At 35.8% G+C, this 18,550-nt stretch overlaps 1 protein-coding gene across 1 annotated transcript in view; it reads left to right on the top strand.

Moving 5' to 3' along the window:
• Positions 1-18,550, top strand: part of LOC145776100 (delphilin-like) — a 57,413-nt gene that overhangs the window by 17,775 nt on the left and 21,088 nt on the right. The window contains exon 8 of the mRNA XM_082587506.1: positions 809-894. Coding sequence (XP_082443632.1) covers positions 809-894 — 86 coding nt within the window. The remainder of the gene's footprint in view (positions 1-808; positions 895-18,550) is intronic.

Genomic DNA, 18,550 nt, shown 5'->3' with positions numbered 1-18,550 from the left:
TTTGAAGCGTGAGTTTGGTGGATTGAACTGGAAAGAAAATAATTTTACACTTTTATGTCAATAATAGCCTTGCCAAGACACAGCCACATGCCCACGATTGGTATCGAACCAAGAACTTTCGCAACGTCCATCAGACATTCACACCACTTAACTAGGAATCTAACTTAAAATAAATAAAAAGTTATATAAAAAAAAGTGAACACTTTAATAAACACATTACCAGCAAAACATAAAAAAACAAAACATTGCAGTGTATTGAATAGAAGATGCAAAACTAGTATTTGATTGTGCCAAAATAGAAATATATACTCTTATACAAACATAAAGTTTTCAAGCGACAGTTAATACTTTCATCATATCCATCACCAGATTTCACAGCCAAATATAGTAATATACTACATTTAGACAAAATCATAAAGTCACAATTAATTTAGATTTGCTTCAACGAGGCGTGATAATTTCTACTTATTAGGCCTACTTGTAAATCAGCAGCCATAACGATGCCTTAGAATTAGATTATGTCGAATTACACCATCACCAATTATATTATATTATACATAGATTGAAATTGAGAAAAATATCTCTACTTCAAATAATTCTACAATGTTAAACTTTTTCCCATGCCGAATTCGTTGACGAGTTATCATGGTATGAACAGCATCAGCACACAAACATTGCATCAAAGCAAGTTATCGATCTGTAGGCTACTTCACTATCATCATACATATTGAGTGAAGGTTGACGTTGCTTTTATACGACAACTTATTCGCCCTTCTACTTGATGTAGAAATGATCTTTCATTTTCTAGGTCTCTGTCGATCTACCGAGGCAACAATCCATTTGGTGTAGCTGTGTGTGGCCATTCACCTGTGGTTGTTCAAGCAGTGGATAAAGGTAACGTCTGTGTTTAATGTCGAAATGTCACCATGCATCCCTGGTTTTGTAAAGGATACATGATCTTGATTTCTCTTCATCTACAAGAATGTTGTTTTGCTTGCGCAGTAGTTTATTGCTGATGGCTCATTTTTATTGTACAGTGGGTCTAGTCATGCCACTAAAAAACATCACAAAGCATGACCAAATCATTCAATGGGAAAAGTAAGAAAAACAAGCTTGAAATAAAATGCCGTGGTAAATGAATACAACTGATATGGCTTCTGTAACAGACCTTTCAGAACGATGCCCTTTCTCCAATGCATCAACATTGCGTAGGGGTGTCCAATCAGAAACACATCAGAAGAAGCAAAAACGGAAAGTTTACTATTCGTACATTTTTGAGCGTTGTACACCCGTTCTTTCTACATAAAGTTATGAAATCAATGCAGAAGAACATCGCCTCGTTGTGACCTTGATGATAACCAAAATCATAAGCGATTCATAAACTTCGTGTTCTTTTTATCAATATACCTGCAAAGGGTCTCAGATAAAAAGTAGCTACAAGCTTGGATTTGCTATTTGCTGTCTCACCAATGTGGTAGCCTAGTTGTAGTTGCATGGAAAATTAAAGCAACGTTTGAATATACTGTCGAAACAACTAAGGTCAAATATGTTGCACTCACGACTTGCGTTTGAACGTTTGTTAAAAAGTGCTTTTCTCAAACAGCACAAAACTTATGTTAATACGTCACTAGCAAACCTTGCTTGCTTTTGGATGTTTATAGGTCAATTTGTCAGGTGTCGCAACAGGTAAATCTGCTGGTGCGTGGTTTTCATGTCTTTTTTTTTTGGCGTCCTCAACTGCCTGAAAGTTTTGTGTGGGCAACTTGTGCTTCATTCATAAAAGTGAGATTGATCGCAACATTTCTAACGTTTGAAAACGTTGAAATTTTAAAGTTTTATTTGCGGTCAAAAATCTTTAAACGAGGTTTAAGTAACTCGTCAGCACTCATGACCCACACTCGAGTTTGGCCTGACGTCAACGGATAAATGGTGTTGCATTTCAAAAAAAAAATGATTTCAAATCAAATCAATTGATTTCGACTTGTATCGGTGCTAAACAGTTTTAGGAAATGACCTTTTTGTCTTGAGTTTGCAACACTTTTCTTTTATTCTTTTTTCTCTGTGCTTCCAGACATCGATGATATCATCAATGAACAGTATCAGATTTTAGAGCTTTATTCTTTTACTGTTTTGTGTTGCAGTATACGTGCATTGACAGTGCATATTTAATAATAGTAACATGACTTACAAACAAACATATGATTTTAAGAGAGTAGAAATTATTTGCTAAACTAAACTGATTATTTTGTCATTTTGACACTTCTGTAAGGTTATAGTAGCCCATGGTTATTCTCGACGTAGATGGCATAGTACGCAAAATATTTTTGCAGCAAGCTTCTATTAAAGCAAAATAATTTACAGGTTTCTGAAAAGTTATACTAAACGTATTATGGTAAATTACAAAAATAAATTAGAGGAGAATTGATACAGAATGTTTTTACAGCTGCGCCAAATTAAATGGTGTGCAGAGTTTTTAATTCTTGTTGCCGGATAACTGAAGCAACGTGCAGTTCATGAGACAAGGTGAGGTACAGTGATGTAACAAGAAAGATTTCAAATGTTGACAAAGTTGTACAAGTGATAACTTTCAATCAGACACAGTCAACTGTGAAAGAAGGCAAATTTTTTATGACAACAGTTTTTCTCGGACTTCCACAATCCACAATCTGTGCGAAAGCAATATCCTAGAAGGCAAATCAACTGTTTTTTTACATTGAATGTAAAAAATAATTGATTTGCTGTTTAGGATGTCGCTTGGGCTTTTCAACTTTCAATTAAGTTTTCAAATCGTATTCCATATAATGCTTTTCATTATATCAAAGTTGAATTGCAACTGAATCTTATCTTCTCAGCCACAGACACCAGTACACGACCAATAAATGAAATCTAGTTGAAGTCTTCAAGATCAGAGCTTGACTGTTTGAGTGAGATATAGGTTTTGTTGTTTGGAGATTTTCCTGCATTCCTTTTAACCGCTAAATTATTACATTGGTACCGTTTTGCTCATGAGATGACTTCCCCTATGTAATTTAAGGGTAAGTGCGAAGACTCACCTGTCAAAACACGTCCATGACGTCGTCAGGTAAGCGTCATTCGACATCAAATCAGCGTAAAAGTATCACATGGAAAAATCGTGACGCGTCAAACAACAGGGTCGTCGCATATTATGATGAAAATATTATAAAAAAATCTCATGGAGCAATGAGATAGGCAGATAGGACAGTTACAACGTAGCGTTGCAAGAACGTTGTTTTGATGCTTCTTACGTCGTTTCGGATTTTTACTTTTGTTTATTTGTTTTGTCATGCTTGTGCAAATTCAACTTGGGTCAAGTCAAATGATGACCAGAGCAATTTTTTTCTTCGCGAAATGATGTGAAATAAAAGCGGTGGACCTAAAATCGAAAACGGAAGTCTTGATTTAGGTTAGTTTATATTTGATTTTGATTGTCCATAAGTATTATCGTTGGTTGCAAGCCCATGAAATAGAACAAGCTTATATCATAAGCAGATTTCATTTTTTCAGTTAGGCTCACTGTAAACAGGAAGAGTTTAATTGGAAATTGAATTGAAATAGGATTTAGGTTTTGCTTCATGCAAACCGTGTCTAGCCGCTTTGGGCCAATGCAACGAGTCTTGGTAAAAATGTAATTCTTTGCATAGTTTCTTTTTTAAATATTGTGAAATTTTCATCAAACATTTTGAACAACAAAAGTTGCATCTTGTTTGAATTATATGATCGTCAACGTTTGATTTTTGTAAATAAACGTAACCTACCACGTACGAATATGAACATGAAAACGAATATATATTATAAATGTACATATGCATATGTAATGATCAACATAAATATAAATTTATTATGGGACCGCTTACGGTCTTTCGCTACCACCCTAATTTTGCCATAATAATCTAAGCTACAGTTACACAATGTATCGTTTTAAAGATTTTATTCACTCTGTCAGTTTGTTATAAGGCGGTATCGAAACAAGTAACATGACTTGACTATAGTGTCAAAATATGCTTTCAAAGCTGCTTTGCGTTAGTTTATTTTTTATGAAAACTTTTGATGTAATTTTAAAATGTATTTTCAGCAGATTAACTTGGAAATAATATTTTAATTTCAATGTGAATCTGTTATTCCAGCAGAAACTTTCATAAAGTTTAGTTTATTAGTTCTGATAGTATTTTTTGTTTGTTTTTGTGCTATATGGACTGTTCTAGTCTGAAATAAACCAAAGAGTAATAAGTAGCTACGATACCAGAAATAATCAGAAAACACACACCATACTTTGTCTTTAAACGTTTCCATAGTTTTGCTGAACAACTCGGATGGTGAAGGGCAAATCGTCTGCTCAATATCTTGCTTTGATGTTCAGGAAGTGCTCATGAAATTTTGTCACTTTATTATGAGTTAGTTAAAAAACAGGAACATTTGTTTTGTGTGGAGAATACTAGACTGCATTGTATTTGTAGCTAGCAGGGATGGAGGAACCACGTGGGCCTCGTGGGCCTGGGCCCACCTACTTTATTTTTTGGGTGGGCCTGGCCCACCCAAAAAAGGTGGGCCAGGCTTTTGAAAGCCAAATTTCTTTGAAAAGGTACGGTAACGAAAACGGCAAATTAGAGAAGGAGTTCCAAAAAAAGCTCTTCACTCATTTGATGCATACTAGTTTGATTACACAGGCCAACAAAAAAAACTTGGCACAAAAGGTGAGAGTCATGTTAAAGTATTTTAGGGTAGGGCCCCTGATTCCAAAAATGCACTTGTTTTTTCGAATTTTCGAAACTACCAGGAATTGAATTTCGAGTCAAGATTACGTTCTTCCGTAACAAGGATAACATTTTAAGCAGCCACTTTATTGAAGACACACCTTTGTATTCTGTAATTATATAAATGGCCTTCGTACCTTGATGGGTGTTGCTCAGTAGGCTATAGTAAGCCTACCATAATAAAGAATTGCGTTTGTTCATCGATGGCTTTGTTTTGCTTATTCGTTTAGTTTGTTAAGCAAAACAAGGTACGGTATGTATTTTGTTTGTACTTAGTAGCTTATTTAGTAAGTCGGATACTGTTGAAGTCAAAAAATATATTAACACAAAGCACAAGTTGTATATTCTTCATCTTGTATCCTAAGGCTTGCTTCACGTCGTGTTTTGATTGTTACTAGGCCAGTAAACGTTACATAGACGTTTTTTTGGGTTGTAATCAACGTGATTGGTTTCAAATAGCGTTTATACAACTCAGAAATGTGCCTGAGATTACTTTCAGTTTTGTCTATGTAATAAACGACACGACGTTAAATCTATAGAGGCTCAAAATTGCAAAAAAAATGTTTTTTCTGTAGACTATTTCAAAAGCTAGAGCCAATTCGAAAAAAGCAAGCGCATGTTCGGAATCAGGGGCTTCGAAATACCCTAAAATGACTCTCACATGCCGTGCCATTTTTAAAAAAAAATTGTTTGTTTGCCTGTGTTATCTTTGATAGCTCAATGATGAAATCTAATCTTCAAACTTTTCTGTTGAGCCCACTGTTGATGGGCAGCACGTGTGGGTGTGGTTGCGTGTGATTGGTGGAGTAATCTATAAATCAATCTAATTGTTCTCTAAGGTTAAAACAACGATATCATTACATATTATGCAGTGCATGCACGTAGGCCTACTATATAATGCTACAGATTATTTCTCCCAGGTTGATATTATAACTGTGTGTGTATTTTTCCTTTTTATTTGTGTGTACATCGCCATATTTTGTACAGCGCTATAAAGCAATTTAACAATTTTGTAATTTGTTTGGCCAAATCGGGCCCAAAAGCGGAAATTTTTCGCTGTTTGTCACAAAAAGCAATCATGAAAACACAATGTATAAACGATTTGAAGTATTAAAAATGCAGCAATCGTATGGGGGGTCTGGGGGGCGAAGCCCCCCAGAAGTTTGATTAACTTTGACTGCTACGCCTTTGGGCCCACCTACTTTTAAAATGGTTCCTCCATCCCTGGTAGCCAGTAACAAATGCTCGCTTTTGTGACTCATAAGTGCTGCAGTTTCAATTTCACTCCGTGCCACGCAACATCTGTAAACACAGTTGGGGTTTATATATCAATGCTTTGCTTGGTTTGATTACAAGGCTATCAATGAGCTCTTTTCGTAAGGCAGTCCAAGAAAACTGATACGCACTTCACAAATATGTTACTTGTATATTGATTCAATCAACGTCTGCTGACAATGTAAAAAAATTTCATGTAAAAAATGGGAAAAAAAGATTTGCTAGCTGTGTTATTGCGCAACTTCAACACCAAATTTGCATCGTAAAACTTTACTGATACTGCTTATGTGTCGTGATTATTCACCGCAGTGTTTTGTTAATTGAGGTAACTGATCCAATTTGAAATACAGTTGCGCCCTTTGTCATGCAGCCTATCTATTTCTCAATATTGTAAATTTACTTGATGTTATCGCAGCCACGGAATCAATCTTTTTTTACATTGATTTAATAAGAAAATATCTCCTGCCTAGTGCCTAAAACCAACCAGTAAATAAACTGACCACAATGCCGTTTGCTACAATGTCGCAAGGTTTTCAGAAGGTTTTTGTGATGAAGGAGGTGTAATTTGACTCAATGCGAGTCACTTGATATTTTGTCCAGATGAATTTTACTTTAAGTATTTGATATGTACAAAAGATTGCATCATCTTCAATTTTTATTAAGTTTCATTTAAAAATCTTAATGGGTTTGATTCGTCAAACTCTGACTCTTGAGTTGAAAAATGTTATTCTCGCGTTATTTTAATTGTTAAGGATTTTGTGATCGCCTTTGAAATGTGCAGTCATTAGCCTAGAGTTTTAGTAAAGCAATGGCAATATTTTTGAAATTGTGATGCAAATAAGTTGAAGCATAGCCTATGATTTTTAAAGGTGTAGCTTTGCAGAAGTTACCAATGTTTCCAGTTGATTTATCTATTGATTTCTATAAAAAGACACTAGCCTACTTGATGGCCTACCAGTGAATCATACTAACAATAATTAAACTCATGCATTGTAGTTTAGGAACTTTACGTAGTTTGATTTTCAGCGTCAGCGTCGAGTATCTCTGGTCTTCAGTAGCGAGGTCGCCCAACGGCCGCATTACAAATCAAACTATAGAAGGTTGTTTAACTGATAACATCCAAACTGATGTTCGAACAAAGTTATTAAGTCTTCCTCTCTCCTTCAGCAGAAACTTGATTGATTTGTAAGACAATCTTGAAGATTTTTATGGCCTGTCGGATTTGTGTCCAGCTGTTTAACGCGCTTTTCTGATGGTCAATATTAAGAATGTAAACTTGAACATTTTGACTATTGACATTGTCAGCTTATGCCAGTAGCGTAGCCAGGAATTTTGAAAGGGGGGTTTTGACAACTCAACGGCGGGGGGTCTGGGGGGCCTCCCCCAGAAAATTTTGAAAAATTATTTTGAATTTGGTGCATTCTGAGAGCATTTTCAACAAAAATGTGGGTATAAATATTCCTGTAAAATGATGCTGTCCGGTGGCATAGCAAAAGGATAAGATCATGTTTTCTTCGGCATTTTTCGGAAATAAAGCTAAGTCTCTATGTTTTCTTGTTGCTAATTCCTGGCTGAGATGTTTGGTATTGGCAAAACTCACTCTTTTAATGCAGTTTTGTATAAAATTAGGCATTTTTTTAGACTGAAAGCATCATTCTCAATATAGTGACGTCACATGCGTGCCAAAGGGGGGGGTTGTAACCCCCAACCCCCCCCCCCCCTTGGCTACGCCACTGGCTTATGCTGAAAACTTCTATGTCTGTCCAGTGGCCGTCAAATAACACGAACAGGTGCAAATGCAGTCATGCAGAACCATAGGTTCAGATCTTCAATTATTTTTTTATATTCTTTCAAGATTCTCCTCAGTATAAATCATGCAGTTCAGATTTAGTCTGGAGATTAAAATAACGTTTATTGACAGTGTTGTGAACTTTCAGGCCTTCTACCAAGTAGGCTTTAATTTATGTCCTGTTTTTAGTAATTAAAACACAGCAGTGATTTAAAGTTTGACAGGAGGTGCAATTGATTTGTGTTTTCAATATTGCACATGTCACAAATTGGGTTTAATGAGAGGCAGAAAGGACATGCATCACTTTTGTTGTCAACAAGTCTACTTGCAAACAGGACGAGTTCAGAAATTGACAAAGTTCAGGAAAATGTCCCTAGGGATAGTAATGAATCTACTGCATATGGGGAGAAGTGGCACTTGCCTCTCCAAATTATGAAAACATGTGCTTTTTCTGACAAAGTAAACCAAAATTGGTCACATTTTCTGAGGACACAGCCACACAACCACAAAAGCAAAGCAAAACATTAACCGCTTTAAGGTTACCCACTCGCCTCTTTCAATCTTCTTCAGTGCTTGCATGAAACTAAAGCGAAAAAAGTTTTCTTTTAGGGGTGCTTAAAATTCATTTTTTGTTGATGATACTCCGTAGTGGATCAAAATAAAGGATGCTTTTCCAGACCAAATGAGTAACCAGCGCATCAAAGCGAGCAGCCCCAACTATCAAAGACACGGTAAATATTTCATCCTTAAAACTCAGATCGCTTTGTTGCGCTTTGAATTAAATACTAGTCTTTATTTCAAAATCATACTGTTTCCTTCTTTTTTCGTTTGGCTAGTTTTTAAACGGTGTGTGTTGGGATGGCGCAACGGATAAGGCGTTCGCTTTCCAATTATATAAACCTAGTTCGGCTCCCGGCTTCAGCTGGTTGTTGAAAACATCGTTCGGTGTAATAAATTGGATGGGCATAATTGCTGCAGGAAAGGCGGCCGAGAGAAAGGAACTGGAATACTCTCGTTAGTACTGCAGGTTTAGTACAATGAGAACCTTCTCTTTTTATTCCGGACACTTGAATCAAGTATGGGACCACCTTTACATTTTTCGTTTTTAAAAGCACAAGCCTCTTATACTTCAGTATTATGGTTCAACAAAGCAAACTCTCTACCAAAGCTTTATCACTTCAGTATTTTAATTAGAAAGCTTCAAAAGAAAGGAGTGGAAAGACCGCAATGACTTCATCATGTAGGTAGGTGGTAGCATTACGTCATGACATTGAGAGGGAGTTGGCAATGATTGATTTACAAAACTTGCCAGAAGGACTGTCTTCAGACTTGACAACAAATAGCAACGTTGAGCGACGAAATTTCCATTCAGAGGCATTGACGTTCAAGCGTTAACTACAGAGTGACTTTCTGAAGAACAAAAGCAAATTCAGTTACTGTCAGAATAAAATTTATGATATCGTTCTGCTTCAAGCAGTCACGAAAAGGTTGTTTTTTTATCTTAGAGAGTCACAACAAACACAAATTTAAAATAAAACAAAGCGAATGACTAAAACAATGTAAAAAATTTAACAGAAAAACAAGTTTTTGTGGAATACAGAGAAAAAAAACAAGGTAATGATCAAACTTGAACAGGATATATGTGATTGCTTGAACTGTTCTACTGTGCAACACCAGCAATTAATTCAAACTCCTTTAAAGATTAAGTCAGGCAGTTTGTGATCTTTGTCCTTCTGTGTGTGGTAACACAGCAATTAGCATGCAGTAGTTTTCTGGAATTAAATATCTTACCGATTAATATGTCGTCTTTTCAACATTGAATTTAATTGATAGGTTTGTGATAGAACAACTCAGGAACATGTAGCGATTTTTCATGACAGGCCGCATTGCATAAGTAATATTACAGTACAGTAATGATAAAAGCTAACAGATTACCGAGTAAATCTGGACGACTTTAGTTTTTCACGTAAACACTACTTCACTGGTCGGTTTATTGCATTCGAAAGTGTGTCAGACGTAATTAATGCACATATGCGACATGCGGTACCCCTCACATGAGCTGCTTTCTATGCTATAGTATGGCGTGGGGTCTACCCCAGTCCGAGATCTATCCCACGAACCGCCTCAAAGATGTGGCAACAAGTGACCTGCCCAACAAACGCGATTGAGCGATAGTGGTTGGACGCGAAAACGAGAACTGTGAAGAGAATGCAAATGTTGGTCGTCAGCTAGTCATTGCTAGAAGATGAGAAATCCCTCCATGACTTACTTGTATCATCCTTAGAAGATATACAAAGTGTGTATCGGCACAACCAATGTATGAATATATATGATAGCATAGCCTAGTTATTTTTACTATTAGCATTAAAAATGTGATTATTTATCGATTTAAGTCATCAGGGATGGATAATGCAGCGGTAGACCTCACACCATGGTGTGATCAACTTTATGTTATTCTAGCACCCTGTTTTGAATCATTTGTCTTAAAGTAAAATTTTCGACTTTTCTTAAACAAACCGCCACATAAACGGAAAGGCGCCCATTGTTACATTGTCCATTTTTACACGAAAGTAATCATCATATTTAGAAACAGTTAAGAAACAGGCGTGTTTAGAGGTTGAAAATATATTGCATTATTTCGGTAAAGATGATAAAGTAATTTTTAACAAGCAACAGACAGCAGTATAATATTATACCATCATCTTGTCTACGTAACTCCTGAGACTGTGTTTCATCATGCTTGAGTTCACTACAGAAGAAATGTAGAAATAAGTGTTGTAGTTTCACAGGAATGACATTGAATGCAAAATTGGTCAAGGCAAGTTACAAAAACATTGTTGGAAGTTGAAACAAGACATGGCTAGTTTTGTTTGATTTGTTTATTTCAGCTTTTCGAAAATTGGCCAATAAAGATATCTTGTAACGCGATTTTGCTTTTATTGGGATACTTTGGATAACTTCATTGAGTTCAACCACTGACCGACAGTAGGCAATAGCTTCAATTGAATGTTATCATAATTTTTTGCTTTCAATTTAAAATAGCCATGGACAAAAAAAAAAAAAAGTTACTTGCAATCTATTACTGTATTTCACTATTACGCTACTGCAGTTTTCAATGACATTGAAGATTTCAAGCAGCTCCCTAATTTGATTAAATGATTATAGCCTCAGCAATCCATTGCTCCACGCTTCAAGTTTACACATCGTAAAGGTGATTTTGTCGCACATGGAAGTTAACATAAAATGTATTGAAAAAGAAAAATGTAATTTGAATTAATGCATTGATTGATTGTAAGCTCACTTTTGTGACAGTTCAATGCAGACAACATGTTTTCGATTGTAGAGTCTCTGAGCTACAAGTTAGTGACGTTAGTCACAGTCAACATGAGTTTCGAAAGAATTCATGTCTGATTTATCTTTTATTTGTAAGAAAAACTGCTATTCGTTTCTTTGTTGGGTAAAGTATGTGTCAAAACTGTTATCCATTTAGATAAGATTGTTATATTTTAGATCGAATGCGCCATTGCCAATGTTTAATGTTAAATTTAACAATGGAGTTTTTCTTGACTTTAGTTCAACATGTTCCGACTAAACTGAAAACAAATGTTAGTTTTGATTGTGCAGTTCTCTCTGCTTGGTGGCCAAAAATTATTCGTCACACAATCTAAAATTCTAAATCTTTAAACTGGTAGTGCTAAAGTGAAAGGTTAGCGCTTTGTACGTTGAACAGATGCTGCAGTGTTGCAAATTCTGTTTGCGCTTTGATGTCTCATCGTGTTTGAGAGCAGTTTAGTTGAAGAATAAACAATAGGCTTTTGTTGACACCAACAATTTCCGTTTGTTTTGTAAAAATTTAGAAAAACTTCCTCTGGCAGTTTGAATTTCAAGTCAAGTGTGTCCAAACACGGGCACGGTTACTTTGATCTCTAAAAAGCAAAACAACTTCAATTTAGTTAAGTCTACTGGCAAACAAATGCTGATGCATGCCGAAGTTAAAGATGGTTATATCTGGCGGTATTTTACGTTAAACCAGTGCTGAATTTTTGTACTTGGATTGAAAAGTGTTAAACCATGGTTAAACAAAAGCCAGATAGACGGCATTTCAATTATATGAAACATTTAGTTTAGATACGATCTGCCTTCTGCACTCGTGCTGGCCATGCTTTCACTTTGCACTTTTTATGCTCAAATCTTGTCCCGAGTCAAGTTGGTTGACAGCATTTACAAATAACATATTTTGTGATTGTTTTTGTTCCAACTGAAAGTGCCTCGCAGTAAAAAATATAATGCTTCAACTTCAGTGTTGTTGATCTTCAAAGTGGACTGTGAAAAGTACAGCACACTACACGTCATTCATTCATTTATTTATCTGTATCGCGCCTTGGCCATTTCAAAAGGTCTTCCTTGTTTATTTCTCAATTTTGACAATAGCGAGTCGTATGTTTGAGATCTTCGTCTAGACTGCACGCCACACAGACATGGCATATTACGAACTAGCTTCAAACACATTTTTACTCTAAATTTTAATGTTGCCAGTGAGTCGAAATCTCTTCACCATCACCTCATTTGCTTGCAACACTATCGCCGAGTCTTGTGAGCAGGGCCGGATTTAGACCATGAGAGGCCCTAGGCTACTCCATTTGTGAGGCCCCTCCCTATTTTTGAGCTCAGAATTTCTCTCTAAACAACATCACATGTCATTGCTTAATATTAAAAATATGAGTGCATTAAACTTTTCGTTCTTTCATTTTCCACATTCATGGGTGCAAATTTTTAATTAAAAGAATAAAAATTTAGTTAAGGCAGTTTTGCTTTTAATTTTAATTTCTTTGATCAAACAACTGTCACAATACAAATTGCAAAGTTTATTTATGAGGACATAAGAAATAGTTATAGCCATCAAATAGAGTAAGACTAGGCTACCAAATTTTTTTTTCTGGCTTTCGTCAAAGCAAAATCATGCAAAAGTTCATCAAAATTTATCTGTTTAAGTTTGTCACTCTCAATGAACAGAATGCTCGGTGCGGACAACCTTCTTGAGACATTGTCGATGTCAGTTTATTTTTGATAGGCTACTATTGAGCCTTGAGAAAGATCTCTCTCCTGAGCTGTTAGTGACCATTAAGCTTAGAAACAGTCTTAATATTGCTTCCACATTAGAAAAGGCAGTGTTAATTTTTTCCTTTCACATAATTTCATATAGGTCTTCATGAGACAAGGAAATAGATTACTCTTTTGTACTGGTAAGCTACAGTAAGCCCTTGGTTTTGTGTTTGTCTCACGTACAAATGAAAATGTAGAAGTTCATCAGTAAGTTTCGGGTCAACATCTTCCGGATACGCTTCCTTTAAAAGTTCTACCCCTCGTACAATTTCTACCTTACTTGCTTTCAGATTTGCAAGAAAGAGGAACATTTCTGCAATGTCATAGCACACATTAGCTCTTCTTCTTAAATTGGCTTCAAGTGCGTCGAGCATAGATAAAGGAAGGAATTTAGGAAAGGAATTTAAAGAAGGAATTGATTAATTAAAGATAAAGGAATTTATTTTAAACCTTTCTTTGAAGAGAGTTCACTAAAAGTGTCAGGTGCATTTCTTTGTCTCGTAGTGACAGCTCTGTAGTTAATATTCGGCAAGGTTGCTTTCGCTTGCTGATCAAATAACTCGTCAAACTCATCTCTAATTTCGCTTAGAAAGTCTACAAGTGAGCTGTAGCCTACAATTCGGCACAAGTACTTAATAACAATTCAGGTTTCTGAAGAGCTTTGCTAACCCTATGAAAACGACCTAGCACTCTGGACCAAAAATGCAACATAAACACAAATTCCAATTTTTCCATTTTTTGCAAATGACAGTTTGCAGATGCAAACGACGTAATAATGACTGTTTATAACGTGGTTGAAACCAGTTGTGTAGGTCTATAGAATTTTCTACTCTGAAAAGCTTGACATATATATACTTTAGGTAGGGTTTAAACTTGCCAAGTTTTTAATAGAATTACAAACTTCCAAACAGAATTTCGAGGCCCCTGGACGTTGAGTCCCTAGGCTTCAGCCTGCCTAGCCTATTGGTAAATCCGGCCCTGCTTGTGAGGTAAGCCATGGGCAAGCGTATGAAAATGTTATGCGCATGCAAATTTTTTAAAACAAAGTTAGATATTTATCTTCTAAAATATTGTCTTGCATTGTGACAAAGCATACGTTATCTTTCGGCTTTCGATTATTTTATTTCAATATTGTTTCACCTGCCACGTTTTCATTTTGGAGTGGGAAAGTAGGTTGCTAAAATAGCCTACTAACAAATAGAAATTATCTTCCCATAAAATGTTGTGTAAAACTTGTGCTTTTTGCACTGAGGACGTTTTAAATGTTTTATGTCTTTGAAGAAGCTTTGACAGAGTTGTTGCCGAGTAATGGCTTTTGCAACGCCTCATTGTTTTTACAAAAAATAAATTTGAAAATTGTACCATACCTTCACCAGTTTGATGTTTATAAATGTTTGTTGAACGTTGAGCACTGATTTTGGATCAAGCTTTCACTTTCGCCTTTTGCAGTCTACGTTCGTTGAACCACAACTGAAAGAATGAATTCTTTGCAAGGTCACTTTCATGTCAGAAAAGCTTACTTCCTTTGCCCTTGCATAATTTTTCAAAACTCAATTACGTGATTTTAGCAGCCTGAGAGGTAGTGAAAATGAAGGAGTGCAGTGAAAGTAGTGGCACTTGTAGAGTGTGGTGTTTTGGTTTTGAATGGCTTGAAGATTTTTGTGTTGTGTGGTTGCTGAGAAAGGTCGTTTCAATGTGGATTCATATGACGACGAAGTGGAATGTGTTGTGTCGTTTATAGCATGAGAATGGATTTGTATGTAGCCTACCATATACTCAAAAAAACATCAGACCAACGTTTGTTCGACGCTCTTGTTGGTGATATAGCTACTTAAAATGTTTTTTGCAATGACCACACATGAAGAAAAAAGTGTGCTAATCGTCATGAGATTGGACCCAAAAAGTTAAATTGATAAGTGGCAATCATTTAGGTTAGCAGCAAATTGCGCAGCAAAACCATTAGGCAATTCATACAAAAAAGATAACCGTTCTCCCAAGATGCAGTCTTGTAGCACTACAACAGAATCAGATCAGGCTGAAGAAACTTTACATAGCAAACTTTAACCTTTGTATGGCGCAGTATTTGGATAGGATTGCCTGACCGTGTTTTTCATTTATAATGATAGCAAAGCATTTGGCTGTAACTCGTTTCAATCTCATGTTGTTTTCGTTTTACTATTCAGAGGTTGATTACATTCTTCGCTTTAACCCGATTAACATAATCGTTAGCTTGGAGACGGCATACCAACTCGTTTCTCTTCTCTTCAGTTTGATACGATGCGTCTCACAAAGGTGTGTGAGGTTAAAACACAAGCTAGATATAGTTTATTTTTCACTTACTTTGAAGTAAATGTGGTGAATTGAAGCGGTCAAGTGTTTTGATACAAAAACAATGCGTAGGCTTACTAAGTAAAATACATGTTTATTAAGTGACTATACTTCAGATGGAAAGCTTTTACTCAACGTTTGTGACAGGAGTCCGAAAAGCGGGGTGTGGTGTATGAAAGTTGCTTAGAACAATAGAAAAATGAAACGAAAATAAAATTCTAGAAACGGTATAGGTGAGTTATAAAGTGAGGTATAAACTACGTCAGCTTTTATATCTTTAGAAGTGGCCAAGCCAAGTAATAGAAAACCAATTTTACTACAATCTTCGCAACAAAACCAACAAACTCCTGTTTAAAATTGAAATGTATAAATGTATAAAAAACATACAATTTTTGTTTTGTTGACCAAACTAATTTTTGTTTGGCAAAGTTTTCATAATCCAGTTTTAGACTATTTTTTATCATCGTTTCTTACTTTACGGCTTTTACAAACTTGTTGTTACAATTTAAACTTGTGCTGTTAAGCTACTTTTAAAGAGTAACCCAACCGATCGAGCTTTCATAGTGTGGTGTTAACATATTTAGTATCACGTAAAGTTGTTGGTACCCGACATTTTAGCATCCTTGTACTGTATGTACCTCTGGCACATTGATTCATAACCCCGACTAAAGGAAGAACAGTATTGATTTGCATCAACAAGATTTGGTCAAGTCTCAAGTGTACAAAGTATGGTAGGCCTATATAGAAATATCACCTCATGGCAGTCGACTAACAAATAAGGCAATAAGATGGAAAATTGCATCGACATGGCAATGTGTTCAGCACACATTTGTTATTTTATGCGTGATTTACTATCCTGGGGCCACTCAAGGTCTTTAATAAAAATGGTTATTTCTCACCGTCGCTATATTGGCTCGATTACATGCAAATCAAATCGTGTTGGATATGGTTAAGTAATTATCACTTTAACAAATTTGTGTATATCAAACATACAGGTGCTGAGGTGCATATTATTTGAATTTGCAAAAGAAAACGTTTTTATCGATGACATCTTTGGAGCAAATTAATGTCTCAAAACTTTAAACAATTGCATATTTTCACAATTGTAATTTTCTTTGTGCTCTAAATATGGCGATTGCAATAATATCTGTGCCACTCTACACTTTTAATTCAGGCAAGTAGGTGGGACGCAATGTCCATATAAAGATCTACAGTGCGCTCATTTGAATGAATTGATTTATAGGTTGAACTAAGCGAACCAAGCGAGCATCAATGCAATGTTTTCTTTGAATAAAGCTTTGGTAGAGAGTTTGCTTTGTTGAACCATCGACAAACAAAACAAAGTAACTTTAGCGGGTTTAACATGTTTTATTACACATAGATATAACATAATTAACTCAAACGTTTTCGACACGTACGTGTGTCCACATCAGGAAATACTCGAAAACGTTTGAGTTGATTTTTAATTATGTTATATCTTTGTGTATTATAACATGTTAAACCTGCTAAAGTTACTTTGCTTAGTTTTTCTTTAAATTCCGAAGAATTTGTGCTAGCAGTAACAATTTTACTTCACAATGCAGATACTAACGACCTGTTTTAGCCTGATGCTGCAAGTTCGCTGCGGTAATTGCGATTTGCACTGGCTATCAGAACACAGTTCCCTGGTCATCTGGGGAACTGTGTTCCGAATAGTAGTATCTACATTGTCTTACGTTAGTATCTACATTGTGAAGTAAGCAACGATCATGCTGCTAAAACGAACCTCAATGTATGGCAATATCAATTTTAGTCTTGAATATTTAATTTTGCAAATTTTGGCGATTAGAGATGATTGGAAGATGGTATTGACAATCTTATACTTTCAACCTACGTAGTTTGGTGCAGTAGTTTTCCACGCCATATGCGACTCGACTAACATATTTTAAAAACTAAATAAAACGTTGCATAACAGCATTGAATTTTTGATGAATTTAAAATCGTCAAACCTAACAACCATATTACAAGCATTTTTTTAATTTAAAAAAATACGCTATATATTCGTGTGCTTACATGGTTTATTGGAGGTTTTGCAAAATTCATACCAAGTGATAGAATTCTTTACAGCGAGGGTGCAAGAAATAACATTATTTTAATGGCACAACGAAGGTCGTAGGATCAAGCTATGCAGCTTCACACAGAGGTGGACAATATTTAAAATAATTGCATCCTCTTGACGAAAGTCAATTGTTGTAATTATTTGTCGTTTAGCCATTAGGCTTAAATTTATGTTTACTCTAAGTTTAGGAAACTCAAAACAAACGATGGCGTCAGTAGATGACTGAAGAGGGAAACATTCATATCGAACGACGAAGTAGAGCAGTGCCAAATTTAACTTTGTGTGTCAGCTCACACTGTGTAGAATATATAATGTTCTACTAACATTAGGCTGGAGTGTTTGGGAAAACGTTATTTTAGTCACCTAGCGATAGGCTACGTGAAGTAATATATAAAACTACAGGGTGAGGCACAAGTTTCCCTTTAAAAAATAAGCATTTAATGTTAAACAACTATTTCTTTGTAAGGAAATTTCTAGCCCACCGCATATATCAATTGAAGGGACGTTCATCTTTAAGATTATTCTTTTAGTAGGCTATTGGCAGCAGATTGTATTCACTTCTGTATTTGTCGGTTAAGAAATTATCAGATAGGAAGTTCCCTACAGAAAAACGATGTTCAAAGGACTCGTTAGAACATTTAAAAAAAATTGCCACAACTAAGGTATATGTAGGAACCTTTGAAAAGTGAGGTTATTCATTGCAATAGGTTTGTCTCATTATGACAGAAAGTTTAGCCCAGCCTCATGGGCGAAACACGTGTCTATCGCTGTCAATTCTTGCTACAAATCGGCTGCCGAGAAACATATTGTTGATTGGATGGTCTGAATGGCTAGCGTGGAAGCTACACCGTTATGGTTAGCGAATCGCAACTGCTCGCTGTACTAGTGAGTGCTCAGCCTTGTGCTGATAGCCGGGAGAACGCCCCTTTCTTCACAACTTTTCTTAGGTTTGCTATCAAGCGATCTAAATCGATTTGTACGAAATAACACTTGGAAAGAAGATTTGAAATAGTAATGAAATTAGAAAAATTACCTGTATCACATATCACGTAGACAACAGGTTGGCATTGTCATCATTAAGGACAAAAAATAATAATATAAACAAGAAATACGATAATTTATGGCAACTGTACCTCGTATATTCTTGAGTTGCTGCATTTGTCGAAAAACATTCATTTACGATTT

Source organism: Aplidium turbinatum, chromosome 8, assembly GCF_918807975.1.
Source record: "Aplidium turbinatum chromosome 8, kaAplTurb1.1, whole genome shotgun sequence".
NCBI lineage: Eukaryota > Metazoa > Chordata > Ascidiacea > Aplousobranchia > Polyclinidae > Aplidium > Aplidium turbinatum.
Note: the sequence above shows the minus strand (reverse complement) of the source record. Positions and strands in the feature narration are given on the sequence as shown.